Here is a 23,740-nt window from a genome sequence, read left to right on the forward strand (position 1 = left end):
TGCCTGCATGTGGCTCCAGATCTACAGCAATATAGTTGACTCTTAAATGCCCTCTGAAATGGCCTAGCAAGCCACTCAATTGTATCAAACCGTTACAAAGCCTCAAAAAAGGAATGAAACCGGACGGACCACCCAGCATCGGGAACAACAATGGCAAACTCAGCCCTGTTGACCCTGCAAAGTCCTCCTTACTAACATCTTGTTTTGGAAGAGCTGTCTCACAGCAACAGCCTGACATAGTCACGCTCACGGAATCATATCTTACAGATAATGTCCCAGACACCACCATCACCAGCAGTGGAGGCAGCACAGTGGTATACAGTGGGAAAGGAGTTGCCCTGGGAGTCCTCAACATCAACTCTTGACCCCATGAAGTCTGATTACCGCCCTCCCTCAGCTGATGAATCATGTTGAACGCCACTCAGAGGAAGCACTGAGGGTGGCAATGGTGCAGAATGTACTCTGGACAGGCGACTTCAATGTCCATCACTAAGAGTGGCTCGGTAGCACCACTACTGACCGAGCTGGCCAAGTCCTACTGGGTCCGCGGCAGGTGGTGAAGGAACCAACAAGAGGGAAAGACATATATAGGTATGTCTTTCACCAACCTGCCTGCAGATGCACCTGTCCATAACAGTATCAATATGAGTAACCACTTCACAGTCATTGTGGAGACACAATTCACATTGAGAATAGCCTCTGTTGAGTTGTGTGGCACTTCTGCCGTGCTCAATGGGGTAGATGTCGAACTAATCTAGCAACTCAAGACTGGGCATCCATGAGGCGCTGTGAGTCATCAGCAGCAGCAGAATTGTACTCAAACACAATCTGTAACCTCAAGGCCCAGCATATCTCTCACTCTACCATTACCACCAAGCCAGGGGATCAAGCCTGTTTCAATGAAGAGTGCAGGAGGGCATGCCAGGAGCAGCAACAGGCATACCTAAAAATGAGGTGTCAACCTGGTGAAGCTACAACACAGGACTACTTGCATGCCAAACAGCATAAGCAGCAAGTGATAGACAGAGCTAAGCGATCCCAACGAATCAGATCTAAGCTATGCAGTCCTGCCACATTCAGTCGTGAATGGTGGTGGACAATTAAACAACTCACTGGAGGAGGAGGCTCCACAAATATCCCCTTCCTCAATGATGGGGGAGCCCAGCACATCAGTGCAAAAGATAATGCTGAAGCATTTGCAATAATCTTCAACCAGAAGTGCTGAGTGGATGATCCATCTCGGCCTCCTCCAGAGGTCCCCAGCATCACAATGCCAGTCTTGAGCCAATTCGATTCACTCCACGTGATATCAAGAAACGGCTGAAGGCACTGGTTAGTGCAAAGGCTATGGGCCCTGACAACATTCCGGCAATAGTATGAAGACTTGTGCTCCAGAACTTGCCGCACCTCTAGCCAAGCTGTTCCAGTATAGCTACAACACTGGCATCTACCAGGCTATGTGGAAAATTGTCCAGGTATGTCCTGTACACAAAAAGCAGGACAAATCCAACCCAGCCAATTACCACCCCATCAGTCTACCCTCAACCATCAGTAAAGTAATGGAAGGAGTCATCAACAGTGCTATCAAGCAGCACTTGCTTAGTAATAACCTGCTCACTGATGCTGGATTTGGGTTCCGCCAGAGCCACTCAGCTCCTGACCTCATTACAGCCTTGGTTCAAACATGGACAAAAGAGCTGAACCCACGAGACAAGGTGAGAGCAACTGCCCTTGACACCAAGGCCGTGTTTGACTGAGTGTGGCATCAAGGAGCCCTAGCAAAACTGGAATCAATGGGAATCGGCGGGGGTGGGGGCGGGGGGGGGGGGGGGTGTGTGGAATCTCCACTGGTTGGAGTCATACCTAGCACAAAGGAAGATGGTTGTGGTTGTTGGAGGTCAGTCATCTCAGCTCCAGGACATCACTGCAGGAGTTCAGGGTAGTGTCCTAGACCTAACCATCTTCAGCTGCTTCATCAATGACCTTCCCTCCATAATAAGGTCAGAAATGGGGATGTTCGCTGATGATTGCACAATGTTCAGCACCATTCGCGACTCCTCAGATACTGTAGCAGTCCATGTCCAAATGCAGCAAGACCTGGACAATATCCAGACTTGGGCTGACAAGTGGCAAGTAAATTTCGCGCCACGTAAGTGCCAGGCAATGACCATCTCCAACAAGGGAGAATCTAACCATTGCCCCTTGATGTTTAATGGCATTACCATTGCTGAATCCCTCACTATCAACATCCTGGGGGTTACCATTGACTAGAAACTGAACTGGACTAGCCATATAAATACTGTGACTATAAGAGCAGGTCAGAGGCTAGGAATTCTGCAACAGGTAACTCACCTCCTGACTCCCCAAAGCCTGTCCGCCATCTACAAGGGACAAGTCAGGAGTGTGATGGAATACTCCCCACTTGCCTGGATGAGTGCAGCTCCCACAACACTCAACAAGCTTGACACCATCCAGGCCAAAGCAGCCCACTTGAATGGCACCACACCCACAAACATTCACTCCCCTCACCATCGACACACACTAGCAGCAGTGTGTATCTACAAGATGCACTGCAGAAATTCACCAAGGCTCCTTAGACAGCACCTTCCAAACCCATGATCACTACCATCTAGAAGGACAAGGACAGCAGATAGATGGGAATACCACCACCTGGAAGTTCCCCTCCAAGTCACTCAACATCCTGACTTGGAAATATATCGCTGTTCCTTCACTGTCGCTGGGTCAAAATCCTGGAACTCCCTCTTTAACAGCACTGTGGATGTAACTATACCTCATGGATTGCAGCGGTTCAAGAAGGCAGCTCACCACCACCTTCTCATGGGCAACTAGGGGTGGGCATTAAATGCTGACCCAGCCAGTGAAGCCCACATCCCGTGAATGAATTTTTAAAATGTGGCATGACTGCAGAGCTTAGATCTGATCCGTTGGTTGTTGAATCGCTTAGCTCTGTCTATCACTTGCTGCTTATACAATTTGGCATGCAAGCAATCCTGTGTTGTAGCTTCACCAGGTTGACACCTCATTGTTAGGTATGCCTGGTGCTGCTCCTGGCATGCCCTCCTGCATTCTTCTTTGAACCAGGATTGAACACCTGGCTTGGTGCTAATGGTAACTAGGGATGGACAATAAATGCTGGCCCAGTCAGCGAAGCCCACATCCCGTGAATTAATTTTTAAAAATTATCTTTAAGTCATGATTATGACTGTCAGGTGATTATGACTAGTCTGTGAGACAGCTCTCCCAATTTTTGACACAAGCCCCCAGCTGTTAGTGAGGAGGATTTTGCAGGGTCAACAGGGCTAAGTTTGCTGCTGTCCTTTCCAGGACACTGATCACTCATAGCCTGTTGCTATCTGGACATCAGTCACGCACAGTCTGCATCTCTCTGGAAACCAGTCACTCACAGTCTCTCGCCCTCTGGACACCGGTCTCTCACAGTTTGTCCTTACTGCTTCATTCTTATTGCTTTGTTCTTAGCAGTTTGATGCAACTGAATGGCTTGCTAGGCCTTTTCACAGGGGCATGTAAGATCTGGAGTAACATGTAGGCCAGATAAGGATGGCACATTTCATTCTCTAAAGGGCATTAGTGAACCAGATGGGCTTTTACAACAATCAACATGATTTCCTGGTCATCATTAGACTTTTAATTCCAGGTATTTTTGTTGAATTCAAATTCCACCGTCTAATGTGGTGGGATTTGAACCCGGGTCTCCAGAGCATTACCCTGGATAATAATAATCATGATAATAATGATCATAATAGTCCAGTGCTAATACCATTATGCCACCACCTCCCAGATGCCTCACCTACCATCTTTGATCTGTGTGTAAAAGGAATTAAACCACCACTTTCAAAGCAAATCCACAAGATGTGTGTTTTTGTAAAAATTGGAATAATGAATTATGGTGTCGAATTCCTCATTGGTTTCATTCTGCATCAGAGAGATTCGAGTTGACCCCATCTGAAGTAACTGCACTCAGTGCTGGGCACTGCACCTCAGCAAGGATATGTTGGTCTTCGAGGAGGTGCAGCGCAGAATCACAAAAATAATACCCAGACTCCAAGGGTTAAATTATGAATTCCAAATGAATTATAAATTTTATAGATCAGTGGTTCTTAAAGTGTGGTCCACGGAGTGGGCTGGCTGTCTCACCTAGGAGGGGAGTAGGCATGGAGGACCACCAAGCGTGATGCAAAGATATGAGCAATTTAATACTTCATTAACCTATAGTTGATGGGGTAACTCTACCTCCCTTCACTTTTGCCATTACTTGTTCATCCAAAGTCTCCTCAGTGTACCACAGGACTACCACAGTGCCAGAAATAGGCTGCAAATGGGCACTAGCGCAGTACCAGGTTTGTTTGGTGATTATCACGGTATCAGACTGACATTACAAATTAGCTTCATTCACCTGGTTTTCTTCACCTAAATCTACAACAAGTGCTCGTCCCTAATATAAAAAACAAGGAGTGCTGGAAAAACTCAGCAGGTCAGGCAGCACCTGTGGAGAGAGAAACAAAGTTAACGTTCTGAGTCGAATGTTTTTATTTCTGATTTTCAGCGTCCACAATATTTTGCTTTTATTTAAGTGCTTATTCCTCTTGGATTATCCGGTCAGTCATTTGTCACATGTCACAGTCAACCAGTTCCACAAATAGCAATGAGATAAATAGCCAGTGTTTTTGTTAGTCGAAGATTAAATACCAATCAGGTCACTGAGAGAACTCTCCTCTCTTTGAATCATTCCGCAGACCTGTTCTTACCTTTACCTGAATAGGGAGACAGGGCCTCAATTTAATATCTTACCTGAATATAGTAGTGCAGCACTCCCTCATTGCTACCTTATATTGTGTGCTAAAGTCCTGGAGTGCCCCCTTCTGATTTTACAGAGAATTTACAGAACAACAGCCGGCCATTCAGCCCAGCTAGTCTGGTACTGTTCAGACAAATCCCTGCTGTACACTTTCCCTGGCTCAAATATCCTTCCTACATTGAGGTGTCCAAGACTGCATACAAGATGGCCTCTGTGTATCTAAACATTACATTGTACAGGAGCAGAAAATCTGATAATAGATAGACAGTGTGTGTATTGACACCTGTGAAATGAAGGAGGGGATTTATACCAGACTTATTGCAAACAGAATCTGCTTTACTTAAAATAACAGAGGCTAGTTTACAAGAAACATCAAGAGTCTATTTAAACTGATTCTCTAAATACCATAGCAAACAGAATCTATTGAAACAGAAATCATGACTGAAACTAGAGCAGAGATTGCTGATTAAAGCAAGAGTATTTCTTCAGCAAGATGCATTGAGTGGAGGATAGCTACATGTTTTGGTACACCAATAAGAGTTATGGTTTTGTTTCCAATTTCCAGCAGTGTAAGGGATGTGATGTAACAAACCATGTGACTTCTGTACGCTGGCAATCTGAAGACCCGTATCATGCAGACCTGTCTGTACATGGCTGAACCATCCTTAAATAAAGAATCCACTTTATTGCGTTACTGATCCCACCTTGAGTGGTCAGTGCCTTTGTGTGCATAGTAGTAACTATCACAGGGCTTAATAGAACGCAATACTATATATCAGAATATGTGTACAAAATCAGTCCCAGTCCCTTATAGCAATGCGGTCTCCGGGATGATTGACACGCCAATTACCCAATCATCTCCCTTCTGGCCTGGATTTGTCATGTCACTATATGCAGCCACAAACAGATTGTGCAACGGTTTTCAACCCATTCCAACTTTCAAACAATCTGTTTGAACATTGTGAATCCCGCACGCTCTCTGTTAGCTGGGTCAGGGTAGGGCTGCAGCCTGATTACTGTTCTCCCCACCCTTCCCCATTTTGCTCAATCCCATTAATAGGGTTCACTGGCCTTCAGTTTGGATAAAGAGTTAACTTGTCTTTTCATTGAACAGAAAACAAGGGGCCTCTTGTGCGGTACATTTCCAGCATTTTCCATTTTATTTCAGAACTTTCCTGGTTAGGATAACATTGAAATTCCAGCACTGCAGGTGAAGGAGGAAATTATATTTCAAGAGCCTATGCTGTTTGAGGGAGCCGCAGTGAAGCAGCCCTCTTTCCCTGTGGGAAAGCACATCACTTACACACTCGTTCTTTCAGGTGAAGCAGAAATTCGTAGTAGGACATTGCTGTCTCAGTGCGGTCATCCACCAGACGCTTGATGAACACGGACCGTGAGGTACTGTCATCCCTGGCAAGAAAGAGATCAACAGAATCAATTTAAGGCAGCAATCATCTGTCATTGTTCTGCAAGATGCCGCAAAACACGATCGCTCTTGCAGCACAGAAGTTGTCAAATTTCATTTGGTCACACTCCTGCAAACAGCCTTGGGTCATTGTACTATGTTAAAGACTCTATATAAATGATGGAAGTTATTGTTGTTATTCATTCCATCATGCCTGTGCCTGCTCTTTGGCGCAACCAACTAATTAACTCCACACCCCTGCTCTTTCCCCATAGCCCTGCAAATTTCTTCCTTTTCAAGTCTCTTTTGAAAGTTACAATTGAATCTGCTTCCACTGACCTTCCATGCAAGTGCATTCCAGATCATAACTTGCTGCATATAAAAAAAATTCTCTTCATCTCCCCTCTTTTTACTCTATCTTAAATCTCTGCCCTCTGGTTACTGACCCTCCTGCTAGATCCTCTATAAAAAACCCTAATAAAATTTTGAACCATTAAATATTAACGTAACCCACCCTAAGGAGAATAATCCCAGCCTCTCCAGTATCTCCACATACATACACAGAATTATAGCACCAAAATGGCTATTCAGCCCAAAAACTATCTTATGCAGATTCTCAATACACAGCTGGAGTGGGGGACCGGCCCCTACACATCAAGATTTTGTTTTTGCAGAAATATATTATATTCATAAAATATCTAAAAGAACATTACAAAACATTTCAAAATGGCCATTACAAAAAGTGTAATAATATTTAAGTTTTCTACATAAATCATGTCACACCCTGAGGTGCTTCAATACAATCAAAGGAACATCACCAGCATTTCGAAATGGTCATCACAGACAGTGCAATCATATTCAAGTTTTCTGCATTGATCATGTTGGCACCTTGCGGTGCCCCTGCGCACTGAGATTGTTTGGAGACTGGCGCTAAGTCCAAGGATGGTTTGTGGATGTACACCCACAATCTGAGGGGGTCTGTGGTGACTTCACCTCTTTCTGAGCCTGGGTAATTTGTTTTGAGGAGACTGGCTGATATTGGGGGAGGAATCACTCATCCACTCTCAGCCGCTCAGGTGTAAAGAGACATTCGGTGGGGGAGGGGATGTGGGGGGAGGCAGACTGGAATGTGACTGGGAACCAAGACTGGTTTTCCCAGTGGGGAGATCCTTTTGATGCTACATCTCACCAACGACCAGTCTCGCGTACAAAGAAGCACAAAGGACAATTCATGAAAGAAGTTTAGGTAACATTCTGTCAAATGGGATTGAATGACGTTCTGTGAAAGCTTAGACTCACTTGATGATGAAGCAAGGTGCATGGTAAAGTCTCTCCTTCCTTAAGGATCCCAGTAATGCCTGGATGAGTTTAGAAGCGGGATTCTGCAGAATGGGCAGCAAGGTCTGAAACACACCAGCAGTATTAATATTTATTATGTGCTCAGGATTTTCCAGTGCTCATCATAGACGCAAAAGGCCTGGAATTTCCTTGGAACTGATCCTGCATCTCCAGAGTGTCTTCCCAACTCTGATCTGAGCAGCTCCAACAAAGCTATGGCTATGGAGCAGAAAGAGCTCCCAGGGAATCCCAGGCCCAGAAACTCACAAACGCGCTGCAATATCACACAATGCAGAATGAAATAAAATGGGAGGAGGAGAGGGAGAGAGAAAAGAGCACGGTAACAAGTTCCCCAAAACACAATTTGGGCTCCAGCTGGAATAATGAACACCTCATTATTTTGAAGCAATGGAGACAGTCTAGCCTGTGTAAACTGGAGATGGTCCCAGGGGTGAGGGGACAGAGCTATCATGAGGAACTTAAAAAACGGCAGAAGCTGTATTCGCTGCAGCAAAGGGAATCTAACCAAGTGTTTAAATTGTGAAATGATTTGAGACAGTAAATAGAGAAAGATTATTTACATGGGTTGGTAGTTGGGGGCATGAATCTAGAGTTGAAGCATGATAGGAGGGGATTGAATCTTTATTTCATGGAAAGGGTTATTAAGATATGGAATACATCACCACCAGTGGCTGTTGAAACCAAGAAAGTCACAACATTTAAGAGAGAATTAAATCATTTGAAGAAAAATATTAATTGATAGAAAGAGCACTTAACTGGCTTCCTCTTGAATACATCCATGCTATTTGCCTCAACTTTTCTATGTGGTCATGAGTTCCACATCCTCACCACTCTCTAGATAAAGAAGTTTAATCAAATTGCCCAATGGATTTATCAGTGACTATCTTATATTTATGGTTCCTAGTTTGGGTCTCTCCAACAAGTGAAAATATCTTCTCTACTCTACCCTGTCAAACCCCATCATAATAAAAAGTGTCTATCGCAGTTGTCTTCACTATTTTTCAAGCCAAAAGCCACTTCAGCAAAAAACCTGCAGCGTGAGAGCCACATCGACTACTAAATTATCATTGCTTACCACTCCAGCAATTCACTTGGACCAAAAGAAAATACACAACACCAACAGTTGAATACTCTGCTAACTCTATGGTGGTTGCTATGGTAATATAACTGTTACTGCACATACTTAGATATACTTATTGGTGCACATTATACCATGTGGTCAATGTGACATGTAAAGAAGGCTGACATTTGATAGGCTTGGTAGACATTTTTTAATGTTAAAAATAAAATAAATAGGAATGTAATGCTGGGCTGGGCTCCAGCTCACCACGACCCTCTGAGGATAAAGCGGTTACTGAAAATGGATAGATGGAATCGGGGAGCTGCACTTAGTGTGGATGGGAGCTGCCACTGGCTCGAGGGCCTTGCAATGAAGAACATTGGTCTATCAGTTCTCCCCGTCGCCCCTCAGCCGGGCCTATCCTGGAGAAAACTCTATTCCGTTTTCCTAATAGTTACAATCTCTTTTTAATCCTAGGAAATGTTCTTGCATTTTCTCCAATGCTTCTATATTGTTTCCGTAATAAGGAGGCCAGAACTGTGCACGGTACTTCAAGTGTGGTAAAGGCTTGCTAAAAAAAGCAGCTTGGAGACACCGAGGGGTGACAGGAGGGTCAGGACTTACCAGTGTACCTGGTAGCGAGGTGTAGCTGCTCACGCCTAACACACCATCCAGGAAACTGGTGCTGCAGTGCCTTCCGACCCAGATATATAGAACCTGAAGATAGAAGAACATAGAATAGCCTTGAGCACCCAATCACTGCAGAATCAGCAACAGTTATAAGAACATAAGAGATAGAGGTAGGAGTTGACCATGTGGCCCGTTGAGTTGGACCCACCATTCAGTACGATCATGACTGATCTTGGGCTTCAACACCACTGTCCCGCCCGCTCCCCATATCCCTCCATCCCTGAGAAAACAAACATCTATCTCCCTCAAACTTAAATATATTCAATGATGGAGCATCCACAACTCTCTGGGGTAGAGAATTCCAAAGATTCCTGATGGAAGAAATCTCTCCACAATTCAATCCTAAATGATCAGCCCTTTACCCTGAGACAGTGCACCGCCCCTCCACCCATACAAGAACATAAATACTGTGTTCTTACCCGAAATGATCCATAGAAACATAGAAAATAGGAGCAGGGGTCGGCCATTCGGCCCTTCGAGCCTGCTCCGACATTCATTATGATCATGGCTGATCATCCAACTCAATAGCCTGCTCCCACTTTCTCCCCATACCCTTTGATCCCTTTCACCCCAAGAGCTATATCTAACTCCTTCTTGAAAACATACAATATTTTGGCCTCAACTACTTTCTGAGGTAGCGAATTCCACAGGCTCACCACTCTCTGGGCGAAGAAATTTCTCCTCAACTCAGCCCTAAATGGTCTACCCCATATCCTCAGACTGTGACCCCTGACTCTGGACTCCCCCACCATCGGGAACATCCTTCCTGCATCTACCCTGTCTGGTCCTGTTAGATTTTTATAGGTTTCATGAGATTCCCCCTCATTTTTCTGAACTCCAGCGAATATAATCCTAACCGACTCAACCTCTCCTCACATGTCAGTCCCGCCATCCCAGGAATCAGTTTGGTAAACCTTCGCTGCACTCCCTCTATAGCAAGAACATCCTTCCTCAGATAAGGAGACCAAAACTGCACACAATATTCCACGTGTGGTCTCACCAAGGTCCTGTATAATTGCAGCAAGACATCCCTGCTCCTATACTCAAATCCTCTGGCTATGAAGGCCAACATACCATTTGCCTTCTTTACCACCTGCTGCACCTGCATAATTACCTACAGCGACTGGTGTACGAGGACACCCAGGTCTCTCAATTTATAGCCATTCAGATAATAATCTGCCTTCCTGTTTTTGCTACCAAAATGGATAACCTCACATTTATCCACAGTATACTGCATCTGCCATGCATTTGCCCACTCAGCTTATCCAAATCACACTGAAGCATCTCTGCATCCTCCTCACAGCTCACCCTCCCACCCAGCTTTGTGTCATCTGCAAATCTGGAGATATTACATTTAATTCCCTCATCTAAATCATTAATATATATTGTGAATAGCTGGGGTCCCAGCACCGATCCCTGCGGTACCCCACTAGTCACTGCCTGCCATTTGGAAAAAGACCCGTTTATTCCTACTCTTTGTTTCCTCTCTGCCAACCAGTTTTCTATCCATCGCAATACACTACCCCCAATCCCATGCGCTTTAATTTTACACGCTAATCTCTTACGTGGAACTTTGTCGAAAGCCTTCTGAAAGTCCAAATAAACCACATCCACTGGCTCCCATTCATCAACTCTACTAGTTACATCCTCGAAAAATTCCAGTAGATTTGTCAAGCATGATTTCCCTTTCGTAAATCCATGCTGACTCTGTCCGATTCTGCCACTGTTTTCCAAGTGCTCAGCTATTAAATCTTTAATAATGGACTCTAGAATTTTCCCCACTACCGACGTCAGGCTGACTGGTCTATAATTCCCTGTTTTCTCTCTGCCTCCCTTTTTAAATAGTGGGGTTACTGTGGAATTACCTACCCTCCAACCTGTAGGAACTGTTCCAGAGTCTATAGAATCTCGGAAGATGACCACCAATGCATCCACTCTTTCTAGGGCCACTTCCTTAAGTACTCTGGGATGTAGATTATCAGGCCCTGGGGATTTATCGGCCTTCAATCCCATCAATTTCCCCAACACCAATTCCCTACTAATGCTGATTTCTTTCAGTTCCTCCCTCTCACTAAACCATGTGTTCCCCAACATTTCTGGTATGTTATTAGTGTCCTCCTTTGTGAAGACAGAACCAAAGTATGTATTTAGTTGGTCAGCCATTTTCTTTGTTCCCCATTATAAATTCCCCTGTTTCTGCCTGTAAGGGACCTACATTTGCCTTCACCAATCTTTTTCTCTTCACATACCTATAGAAACTTTTACAGTCAGTACTTGCCTACATAACAACAGTCCCTGCACATCAAAGTAATTAGTTGTCCTTGAAGTGTTTCCAGCTGTTTCTGGGATGTGACTGGAAACTATAAGAATGCAAATCCTCTTGCTCTGCTTCTGAAGGGTTTCCATTTTCTATTAACACTTACATTACCACAATCGATTAAGAAGGCTCCTTGCAGAGTAAGGTTCTCTGCCATGAGCGGTATCAAGGCTGGTCTCTTCACTGATCCTTTGCCTGCCTCCAGGGTGACCTGTCATGGGGTAAGAAAGGGATTAGAAACAGCATGACAGTCTGCTAATCTCACCACCTCCATCTCTCTCTCACTCACTCTCTCTCTCTCTCTCTGCCTTAGCATTGATTGAACGAAACAGAACTCAGGGAATCAATCACACCACACGGTAACCGAGGCACTCACGTTGTCGGCAGACTCGCTGGGGAGGTAATCGTCAATCCTGTACAGATCGGGGTAAACCATCCGCAGAACAAAGGTCAGCGGCTGCACCAGCAGCTGGGACATGGTGAAAACCCGCTCGTCCAGGCTCATGGCTGCATCCGTCTGAAAGGCAGGCTGCAAGACGAGATGGAACAGGTTCAGGCCTCCATAGCAGAGGACAGAGGTCAGGGTATATTTCTTTACTCAGGGGCCTAGAAATTTGGCTGTACAGAGTCTGTTTATCGAGCACTAAAATATACCCAAAGCCTCCGGCAGAGTGGAGAGAGACTCCACCTCCCCTGCACCCTCCCTGCCAAAGCTGGGCGCCATGATTTCAAGGAAGAACAAAATGGATCAAAACTGGGATGAAATTTCTTCATCAAGAAATAACAGTGGAACTTCCTGGTCCAAAGAGGACACTTAAACCAAAACTAAACTTATCTCTACAGCTAAAACAATCATCAAGTATTATTATTTTTTAAAAAAAGCAAAGTAGTGCAGATGCTGTAAATCTGAAATAAAACAGAAAACGCTCGAAAAACTGCTGAGTTTTTCCAACACTTTCTGTTTTTATCAAATATTATTACTTCCTGGACGCGCTTTCTCAGGAACTTTGCACAGCGGGTTATGTGGAACCATTCAATCCTATTCCAGCAAATTTCTTCGATAAGGGATCGTACTAATACCTGGCAGGACAGGAACAGGGTCAGAGATTTACAGGCAAGGTCTTGACTGAGATAGTTGAGTTATTCACTTGACACAGGGAAAACAGAGGTCGGCAGGTCAAAGTTGAATAGCGGAAAGGCTGTGATCGGAACAGAGTAATACACACAAGACCACTGCAGCCATCTGGTCAATACCAACCTTCAGACTATACCTCACCATGCTTTATCCATTATATTCTTCATTCGCTTTGTTCACCCAAAAAACTATTCAGCTCCTTTTTGAATTTGCTGATATTGTCTGTCTCCGCTCTCTCCCCGGGCAGTGTGTTTAACAAACTCCCTACCTTCTCTGTGAATCAGCAAAATCTAAAACCATTCATCCCCTCTCTCTCTCTCCTGAGATCAAACCCACAGTTACAGAGTTTGATTTTGGGTAAACATGCCAGTTTGAAATCGTGCAACAGAAACGGATTTTACTCTTTTCTCATCAAAAACCAGCAACCGTGCATTAACTAGTCAAAATGAACCTCACAGTTTCAACAATTGTTGAAAGGGCTGCCTTCATGGGACAAATTATTTGATCATTCACCCTTTAACTTCAAACGCGCTTGTTTGTTACATAAATCTCCTTGATACAATTCACTGGTGGAACAGGCATGAGAGGCTCCTGTACCTATGCCCCTATGTCATGTTAACTCTTTGTGACAAGCCATTGTCATCATGATCTGAAGGGGCGGAATGGCCTCCTCCTGTACCCATGCCCCTATGTCATGTTAAATCTTCATGAAAAACCTGTACCACAATGATCTGAAGGGGCCAAATGGCTTACTCCTGTTCCTCGGTTTTGTCATGAAAAGCCAATTACCGCCGCGCATTGCTTACGGGCATATTGAACTTTTTAAGGAAGACTTGAGTGTTTTTAAAGAAATACAAGCAAGGACACTGAGCAAAAGATGGCTGATGATGTAAAGTGACCACTTTCTGGAAAATTCCAATGTGGGTTATACTGACAGACCTGTCCTGAGAGAACATGGAATGTCGTACCTGAAAAGGTACCTGAAAAGGCCTTGTTTAAGCAGAGACACTTGAAAGGGAGATAGGAAAGATGCAAAAGACTGAACTTTAATCCCCTGTGGTTGCGGAGACAAAAGATTGAGTTGCATGTCTCAGCAGTTACCCAAAAATTCATCTCCTGTTGATTTATATCTCAGAATGTGTAAATAGTTCTGAGGTGGATGCAAGATGACTATTTCCCCTCATCGAATACACGGGGAAAATGGGTTTAAAAAGTTAGCTGTAGAGGAGTGTAGGGTGTGCTGGTGTGCTGTGAGAGTGATAGCACAAGAATACCAACTAGTCACCCCTGCAGTTGCAGGCGAAGACTCTCTCTCTCTGTTGCTGGGGGCATGGCTCAGCAGAAGCCACAATCAAAAAGGAAATAGGACAGCCTCTTCAGTTACCCTGCGGAAGCAAGTATCTTCAAACCAACTGCAAAACTGCCAAAATCAGCTCTACCAGAATCACCCAACTTAACGGCCACAACAAATTGCCATCTATGCCTCACGGACAAGCCAAAGACTGATTTGTATATACTTTTCTAATTTTTATTTGGACTCAACTTCTCATTTCTGATCTGTGTGTATGTGCGTTGCGTTTTTATTAATTTTCTCAGGTTTCAGTAACTAATAAATTTAATCTACCTTTAGCTCTAGAGAGCCTGTTTACATTGGCTCCTTCTAAAAAATAAATACATTTGGACTAGGAAAAGGTATCCACCGGGGGGAGGGGAAGGGATCCCTTTTACATTAACCTTGTTGCGACCAACTGAGGGGGTTGAATAAAGAAGGGGGGCCAACTCATTCCTCCTCACCCAGGGGCATAACAAAAATGGGGTCCCGTTCGGGAAGTTAACAAATTGGGGGACCGCACCCGGGGACCGATCATAACAGTTTCTCATTCTGTGACCTCTCACCTGCTTTAGTAGGGCAAGGACGTACAGTGGAAGTTGCTGTAGACTGCGGGGGATGGAGAATGCGGGCTGCTTTGGACAGCATGCTGAGACGCGGTAGGCAAGGAGAGCATCAATGAGAACTCTAATCAACTCATCACGGGTGTAAGCAAGACAGATCCTCACTGAATGATCCACTGCTGCAGGTAAATATAGAGAAAGATCACATCAAGGTAAGGAGACACAAAATAATTGGCTACAGGACATCTCAGTCCCCCTGAGCTGCTCACTCTTTACAACGTTTTCAACTCACTCAATCATAACCATAAATCATAAATCTCATTACATATCAGAAATAGCTTCAAGTAATGTTAACCACAAAATATCAAAGCATTGGCTTTTAATCTTTATCGTCCATCCATTGACCTAGCTCTTAATCCTTTAATTTTTATCGTCCATTGTCCTAGCTCTTAATCCGACTCCACCTCATTTCCCCAGTACTGAGATTGCTTTTCCCATCTACGCTCACCTGACGTATGGCTCCATGTCCTTTATTAGATGTGGAGGCAGCATTTATTGCTCATCCCTAACAGAAGGCATTTAAGGCCAACCACATTGCTATGGGTCTGGAGTCACATGTAGGCCAGAAAAGGATGGCAGATTTCCTTCCATAAAGGTCATTAGTGAACCAGAAGGGTTTTTACAACAATCATTCCACAATTCCAGATTTTTACTGAATTCAAATTCCACCATCTGCCGTGGTGGGATTCGAATCTGAGTCCCCGGAGCATTCCCTTGGGTCTCTGGATAACTAATCCAACGATAATACCACTACGCCATTGCCTCCCCAGATGCTCACTAACCTCCACTGGTTTCCATTCCAGCAATGGCACAATTAAAAAATTTCATCCCTGTTTTCAAATCTCTCCATGGCCTCACTCTTCCCTATCTCTGTAATCTCCTCCAGCCCCACAACCTTCTGTGATATTTACTTTCCTCAAATTCTGGGCCCTAAGTTTTGGAATGCCCTCCCTAAACCCCTCCACTTCCTTCCCCTTTTTTAAGAAGTTCCTTAGAATCTACCTCTTTGACTGAGCTGTCACCTATACCAATATCTCCTTATGTGGTTCAGTCTAATTTTGTTTGTTAATGCTCCTGTGAAGCACCTTGGGACATTTTACTACATTAAAGGTTCTTGCTATAGAGGGAGTGCAGCGAAGGTTTACCAGACTGATTCCTGAGATGGCGGGACTGACATATGAGGAGAGATTGAGTCGATTAGGATTATATTCGCTGGAGTTCAGAAGAATGAGGGGGGATCTCATAGAATCCTATAAAATTCTAACAGGACTAGACAGGGTAGATGCAGGAAGGATGTTCCCGATGGTGGGGGAGTCCAGAACCAGGGGTCACAGTCTGAGGATATGGGGTAGACCATTTAGGATTGAGATGAGAAATTTCTTCACCCAGAGAGTGGTGAGCCTGTGGAATTCGCTACCACAGAAAGTAGTTGAGGCCAAAACATTGTATGTTTTCAAGAAGGAGTTAGGTGTAGCTCTTAGGGTGAAAGGGATCAAAGGATATGGGGAGAAAGCGGGAGCAGGCTATTGAGTTGGATGATCAGCCATGATCATAATGAATGGCGGAGCAGGCTCGAAGGGCCGAATGGCCTACTCCTGCTCCTATTTTCTATGTTTCTATATAAACACAAGTTGTTGTTGAGCATTGTTGTAGGTCCCGTCTTCCATGATCCTTCACTGTCGCTGGGTCAAAATCCTGGAACTCCCTCCCTAACAGCACTGTGGGTGTACCTACACCACATGGACTGCAGCGGTTCAAGAAGGCAGCTCACCACCACCATCTGAAAGGCAATTAGGGATGGGCAATAAGTGCTGGCCCAGCCAGCGATGCCCACATCCCATGAAAGAATTAAATGAAACGCACTGTTATCAACCCACCCAATCGTAAAATATCGTATCAGCACCAAACGCTGCTCCGGCCGTTCCTCGACCATTCCAGGGGTGCCCAAGTTTTCGTTGTCATCGGCCATGTAGGAGGAGCCTTATGCCCACTTCTGCTATTTAACTCTGCATTCCCATATAATTCAAGATATCTGATACTAATAGATCTTGGGGTTCGGCTTTAGGGTTTATTTGCCAACAAGACAATGATTATAAAAACATCCCTTAATTTCCAAACTACCAGGCCCACAAAATTCAAACGGTAAATAATAATAAGTATAAGCTCAAATAGAACTGTGCTGGCCGGTCCACCGGCTCCGGCTGCAAGGGATTAGGAATATAGGAAAAGGAGGAGTCCATTCAGCCCCTTGAACCTATTCACCATTCAATGAGATTATGGCTGATCAGTATCGTAACTCGATTTAACTGCTTTGGTTCTTTAACCTGTACTACCCTTACCTAACAAAAACATTTTCAAATGGCCCCCCAACCTTGACATATTTTTGGGGAAAAGAGTACCAGATTTCCGCTACCCTTTCTGTGAAGAGCTTCCTAACATCACTCCAAATGGCCAGGTTCTAATTTTAAGGTTATGCCCCTTGTTCTGGGCTTACTGCACCAGAGGAAATAGTTCCTCTCTCTTTACCCTACCAACTCCTTGAACGATCTGAAACGCTTCAATTAATTCACTCCTTAATGGTCTATACTCAAGCTGAGAGTGTACAGCCTGCCCTCACAATGTAACCCTTTTAGTCCACAGGTATCATTCTGCTTATGGTGGGGAGGGGGAGACCACAGGTTGAACAGCCCCGCTGTAAGTGATTTTTCCATTCAATGATATTTCTTACTCTGCTTGTGCTCCTGCTTATTTTATCACAGCTAACATGATATCGTACCCATTTTTGAAAGAATTCCCATCATAGCTGCCATATTGACCCCTGCATAAACTTCACTCAGGGAGCTGACAACTGGCAGGCAGTACGTGTAGATTCGAACCCGCCGTTCACCTGAAAAACAAACATACTCTAAACGTCATCCACAACCAGTCATGCTCCACAAACCCCTCGTCAAAATAATGAAATCGGGTGGGTGGGGCGTGTGGGGACCTGTGATAGAGGAATGCAGAGTAGCTGGAGTTCTTCACCTCAGAATAGAGGAGATTAAGGGAAGATTTGTTAGAAGCGTTCAAAATCATTAAGAGTTTGGATAGGAAAAACTATTTCTAGTCGCAGAGGGGTTGGTGACCAGAGGACGTAGATTGGCAAAGCAACCAGAGGTGGCATGAGAAAGCATGGATTGTGCCGCCTGAAAGGGCGGTGGCAGCAGATTCAATATTAACTTTCAAAAGGCAACTGGATCTATCTTCTTCTATTCCCTTCCCACACCTAGTGGCATATGAGGCAGACAAAGCTTCCATAGCTGGTTTGTCCTGGAACAGGTCACAAGCCTGGATCTTGAGGGCATCATTCCAGATCACGCATGGCTTGCTGACCAGGGGACTCTTACCATCTGCCATAGGCCTATTGGGAGGATTTGCTGGTTGATAATGAACCTGTTTGGCTGCATTATGAACGTGCCTTCCTTGTCTGTCAAGTCCTGGAGCGGGAGTCGAACCTGGAGCTTCTAGATCAGTGACAGCGATGCTACTCACTGTGCCACTAGATCTCCCATAACTGGATATATACCTGAAGTAAAATATTTACAGGGCTTTGGGAAAAGATAGTGAAGTGGGACCCCTGGATTTCTTTTTCAAAAAGCTGGAACAGGCAGGATGGGCTGAATGGCTGCCTTCTGTGATTTATCATTCTATGATGGATGCTATGATAGAGGCAAAGCCCACTTCTTGGTATCCAGCAACACGTCCCTTCAACCTTGGGTTGGAGAAGTCTGTGGCTCTTACGGCCTGTGAGATCTGAGAGCGTGGGGGACATGGTGGTGTAGCGGTAACGTCACTAGCCTAGTAATCAAGAGGTCCAGGGTAATGATCTGGGGACATGGGTTTAAAATCCCACTTGCCAACCAATCAGCACTCTCTTCTCATACAGTATAGACATGTTGTTTCCCCTGACATTGGTATTTTCTTGCAAGTTGCCCTGATGGAAACCTGCGACAAAAAAAATGTCTCTTTTTTCAGCAGTACTCAAGTTCTGTACTACCAAATGACTAAAGAAAAACAAACTTGATGCTGGAGCTGGATGCAGAAAGAAGGAAAATACCGCATGCTGCACACTGTCATCAGCAGAAAAGCATCCTCTCCACTTAAAAAAGTTGCCCTTGTTTTCCCTGCAGCCCAAAAAACTATGTGAGTAAAAGCATGGGTTGCTCAGAAAGGATCACAACCTTAGTCATGCCGTTCTAATCTAGGCAGCAAGCGAAGACCTAGTGATTCCCTATCGGGTGGTAAGTTGAGCGGGCGGCTCAGCCTGGCTCATTTCCTTGGCAGGATTGAAGGCTGCCATGAAAACATTTGCAGAACTTGTGGAGGAGCTGCGCAAGTTCCATCTTACCTTGGCAGGAAGTGTAGAGTAGAGAGGACTGGAAGACCACGAGTGAGCTCTCAGTTACAGCCCCGTCTATCATCATCTGAAAGGCAAACTCTGCCTGAGGGCAGACACAGGGCAGGGACAGCATCTGCGCCGTCTGCAGGAACGAGTTTCCATGGAAGGTTTCCAGCACGAGGCCTAAAAAATCAGAGATTTGAAATGATGGTTACCGTGACGACTGTGTCCTTGGCCTTTTGGATGGTCCACACGGGTGACTGCATCACCAATGGAATCAAATCAACTGATGTGCCCGCCCACCATTTTTAAAGGAGCACCAATGAAAAAGGTTCAATTTGGACTGGGAAATGAAACACAGGAAACAAAACTTTATCAAACAATATTGCCGTTGACTTGCTCAATGACGCCTTCCTGTGCCCATTGGTCATGAACAGCCTCATACATACGGGCGGACACTGCATGCTCCCTCTCCAGGGACTCCTGGACACGGAGATAGACAAGGAAGAGAGGCCAGGCAGTCGGGGTGGACGTTTCCTTTGGCTGTGCGCTGCCTTTTGGAAAGGAATGTTCAGTCATGGGCACAGCCTCGATGGGCTGATTGTCCTCTTTCTGTGTTGCAATGGCCATATGTCTGTACATTTTGGTTCTGTGCACCTTCAGGATCACTCATCTGCTCACCTTGTGTGTATCGAATCCTCAGCAGCCCTTCGTATCCAGTGGAGCGGGTCAGGTGGCTTCGGAATTCTTCCTGGAGTTTCTCCACCAGGGCTGAGCTGTGGATATGATGGAACGCTGGGTAATAGTACACATAGCCACATGTGTACCTGGGAAGACAAGCTGCAGAAACACATCAGCTAAGTATAGTTACTTAACCGGCTCTCTCACAACATCAGCCAGAAAGTTAGCAACCTCTTGACTAACCTTGCCCTTTAATCAGCTCTCCTCCCCCATGTCTCCCAATCCCATGAGCTTGTCTCTCACCATCTCACTCTTCCCAATGGAACAAACAAAGCTGAGAAGTAGAAAAAGACCAGCCGGCCCACCTAGTTTGCCCCAAGGTATTACGGCCAGAGCCATCATGACTAAATACTCCCCATCTGCCTCTCAGGTGGATGTATGAGATCCTGTTGCATTATTTCGAAGGGCAGTGGCATTAACCCTAAAATCCAAAACAATTTTTATCCTTCTGCCAATCATTAAAACAGATTACCTGGCCATTTTTCTCATTGCAGTTGCTAGGAGCTTGCGGTGTGCATATTGACTGCCGTGTTTCCTACATTACAATAGTGAATTGTACTTTGACATACAAACTGGGCACTTTGAGACATCCTGAAGTCATGAAAAGCTCTGTATAAATGCAAGTCTTTCTTTCTTTCTTAGTAAATGGGGACCCAGTCTCTGATACTCTGCACCACAATGTTCAGCATTTTGCAATGTAACTAAGCCTCTTCAGCAACCAAAAGGGGTATTCTAAAAACAATAGCAACCACTTGCATTGATATAATACCTTGAATATTGGAATTGTGAAGCTATTAAGACTAAATGAATTTTTCTGAACTGAACTAAGAGATAAATAAGCTATTACAATATCTTATGACCATGCCTGTGCTGATATGTTATATGTTACAAGTTGCTGAGATCTGGAACATACTGCATGAAGGGACTGTGAAAGGAGATTCAATTGTAAATGGATATTACTTAAAGTGGAAAAATGTGCAGGGCATATGGGGAAAGGTAGGGAGAGTGGGATTAATTGGACACATCTTTCAAAGAGCCAGCACAGACATGATGGGCTGAATGGCTCCTTCTGTGCTGTAAGGTGCTCTGACAAAACGTCCCCAGACACTCTCTGAAGTGACTTGTAAAGCATTTTGGAATATTTTATTATGCTAAAGATGTAACACGAATACAAATTGTTGTTATTGTTGTTGAAGTGGCCATTACCACACTCACCTATGGAGGCCAGGTCAGTGTATTGCTGACTCAACAAGAATAAATCCACTCCTGTCTGCTGGCCACAGAACTCCAGTGCAAGCACCTTGTAGAAATCGATGGCTGGACCAAGGTGCTTAGCTCCCTTGTGAAGAGAGAAATGAAAAGAAAAGGTCATTAAATTTGAGCACATATGAATATACAAATTAGGAGCAGGAGTAGGCCATTCAGCCCCTCAAGCTGCTCCGCCATTTGATAAGATCATGGCTGATCTGATTGCGGCCTCAACTCTACTTTCCTGCTTGCTCCCTATAACCTTTGACTCCCTCATCAGTCAATAATCTCCCTAACTCAGCCTTAAAAACATTCAATGACCCAGCCTCCACGGCTCTCTAGGGAAGAGAATTCCATGGACCAACAACCCTCTGTGAGAAAAAAAATTTTCATCTCTGTCTTAAATGGGAGACTCCTTATTTTTAAACTAAGTCCCCTATGCTAGTTTCTATCTCTCACAAGGGTAAATATTGTCTCGGTATCCACCCTGTCAAATCCCCTCAGGATCTTTTAAGTTCAGTAAGATCGCCTCTCATTCCTCTAAACTTCAACGGATACATGCCCAACCTGTCCAACCTCTTCTCATAAAATAACCCCCTCATCCCAGGAATTAGTTGAGTGATACTAATGCAAGTACATCCTTTCTTAAGTAAGGAGAGCCAAACTGTACACAGCACTCCACATGTGGTCACACCGCTTTGTATTCAGAGACACATGTATGTCTTTTCTAGACCACATATGTTTTTTTAATGTGTATTGTTCACACTGTGAAAGATTGTGAGATGAGGCATTTTCAGCTTAGGAGTAACAAGGGTTGGAAAGTTCACTGTGGGAAAGGAAACACCACTGACATCTCACAACTTACACTAAAAGCAGTGATGAAAGCTCTGAAGAAAAGTCATACGGACTTGAAACGTTAACTCTGTTTCTCTCTCCACAGGTGCTGCCAGACCTGCTGAGTTTTTCCAGCATTTTCTGCTTTTATTTTATACTAAGAGTAGTGACGCAGGTTAAGAAGGCCAAAACAAAACAAGCACTGGGGTTTATTTCACGAGGGACGGAATTGAAAAGCGGGGAAATTATGTTAAGGATTAGTAGAGCCGTGGTTAGTGTGCAGCTCTAGTCTCTACATTATGGAAAGGATTTAGAAGCAGATGAGAAGAAACTTCATGAGGACAAAAACAGAGCTGAATAGCTCTCAGCAAAGATTAAACAAGCTGGGGCTCTCTTCTCTAGAAATGAAAAGGCTGAGGGTTGACCTGATAGAAGTTTTCAAAATTATGAAAAGGTTTGACAGGACTGAGGTAGAGAAGATGTTTCCACTTGTGACAGAGATCGAAACTAGGAATCTTTTTTTTAATTCTTTCATGGGATGTGGATGTCACTGGCAACACCAGCATTTGTTGCCCATCCCTAATTGCCCTTGAACTGAATGGCTTGCTAGGCCATTTTAGAGGGCAGTTAAGAGTCAACCACATTGCTGTGGGCCTGGAGTCGCATGTAGGCCAGACCAGGCCAGGTAAGGACAGCAATTTCCTTCCTAAAGGGCGTTAGTGAACCAGATGAGGTTTTTACGACAATCAGTGATGGTTGCCATGGTCCCCATTACTGAGCCTAGCTTTCAATTCCAGATTTATTAACTGAATTCAAATTCCACCAGCTGCCTGGGCCTCTGGGTTATTTGTCCAGTGACATTTTCACTACACCACTGTCTCCCCACAGTAAGTATAAGATATAAGATAGCCACTAATATACCCAAATAAGGAATTCAGGAGAAACTTCTTCACCCAAAGGGTGGTTAGAATGTGGAACTCACTATCGCAAAGTGTAGTTGAAGCAAATAGTATTGGGGAAGCTAGATAAGCACGAGGGAGAAAGGAATAGAGGGATACGCTGATAGGGTTAATGAAGAGGGATGCAAGGTGGCTCATAAAGCAGGAACCAATTGAGCCAACTGGCCTGTTTCTGAGCTGTGCATCCTATGTAATTCCAACTAATTTTTACGACCATCACTTTCTGAACAATAAGATTCCTCCATTAAGGTAATGGGCCATAGAAGAAAACTCAACCTACCAGAGTACTATCGCCAGGGTCTTCCCGGGGTTGCAAGGACCCACAGCCTACATTGGGTAACTGGGTCAGAAAAGCGGACACACGCCCACCACAATACTTCAGGAGTTTCTGAGCAGCCTGCAATGCAGGTCCAAACGCGCACTGCCTCTTCTGAGTCTCCCTGAATGCAACTGGGAATTCCTCAAGCAAAGAGATAACAAGCTATGGCAAAGGAGTGGAGAATTAGTAGACAAGGTATAACAGGGACAGACACATTCAAACATGAATCAGCTAAGTCATAGCGATCTTTGAATAATTTTACAACCTGATTCAGACTTTTTACTGGTCATTTATCTGAATATATAGAAGGGTAAGTTAGGCGAGTGTATGTTGTTGGGTTTCCAGATATTCACTATCTTTCCCTTATTGTATATGCACGTGGAATAAAGAGGTAGTGAAACATCTGATGAATAATCTTTATTGATAAATGCACTATTCCGACCCTGTACTTGCAGTCATCATGAGACCAGTACCAGTGTCGCTCACAGGGTTTGCAAGACTTTGC

At 44.5% G+C, this 23,740-nt stretch overlaps 1 protein-coding gene across 2 annotated transcripts in view; it reads right to left on the reverse strand.

The window, feature by feature from the left end:
* Positions 1-4,616: 4,616 nt before the first annotated feature.
* LOC144668658 (protein transport protein Sec24A-like) overlaps positions 4,617-23,740 on the reverse strand; it is a 49,996-nt gene continuing 30,872 nt past the window's right edge. The window contains exons 11-21 of one of the 2 annotated variants that reach the window (XM_078530943.1): positions 23,197-23,397; positions 21,091-21,214; positions 19,816-19,974; positions 19,144-19,317; positions 17,533-17,643; positions 14,700-14,875; positions 12,045-12,197; positions 11,775-11,879; positions 9,286-9,378; positions 7,542-7,645; positions 4,617-6,247 (exon numbers count right to left, since the gene is read on the reverse strand). In XM_078530943.1, the coding sequence (XP_078387069.1) occupies positions 6,133-6,247; positions 7,542-7,645; positions 9,286-9,378; positions 11,775-11,879; positions 12,045-12,197; positions 14,700-14,875; positions 17,533-17,643; positions 19,144-19,317; positions 19,816-19,974; positions 21,091-21,214; positions 23,197-23,397 (1,515 nt within the window). In that variant the 3' untranslated portion in view covers positions 4,617-6,132. The remainder of the gene's footprint in view (positions 6,248-7,541; positions 7,646-9,285; positions 9,379-11,774; positions 11,880-12,044; positions 12,198-14,699; positions 14,876-17,532; positions 17,644-19,143; positions 19,318-19,815; positions 19,975-21,090; positions 21,215-23,196; positions 23,398-23,740) is intronic. The other variant, XM_078530944.1, reaches the window with a different exon arrangement.

This window comes from Cetorhinus maximus, chromosome 27 (genome assembly GCF_964194155.1).
Source record: "Cetorhinus maximus chromosome 27, sCetMax3.hap1.1, whole genome shotgun sequence".
In the NCBI taxonomy this organism is placed as follows: Eukaryota; Metazoa; Chordata; class Chondrichthyes; order Lamniformes; family Cetorhinidae; genus Cetorhinus; species Cetorhinus maximus.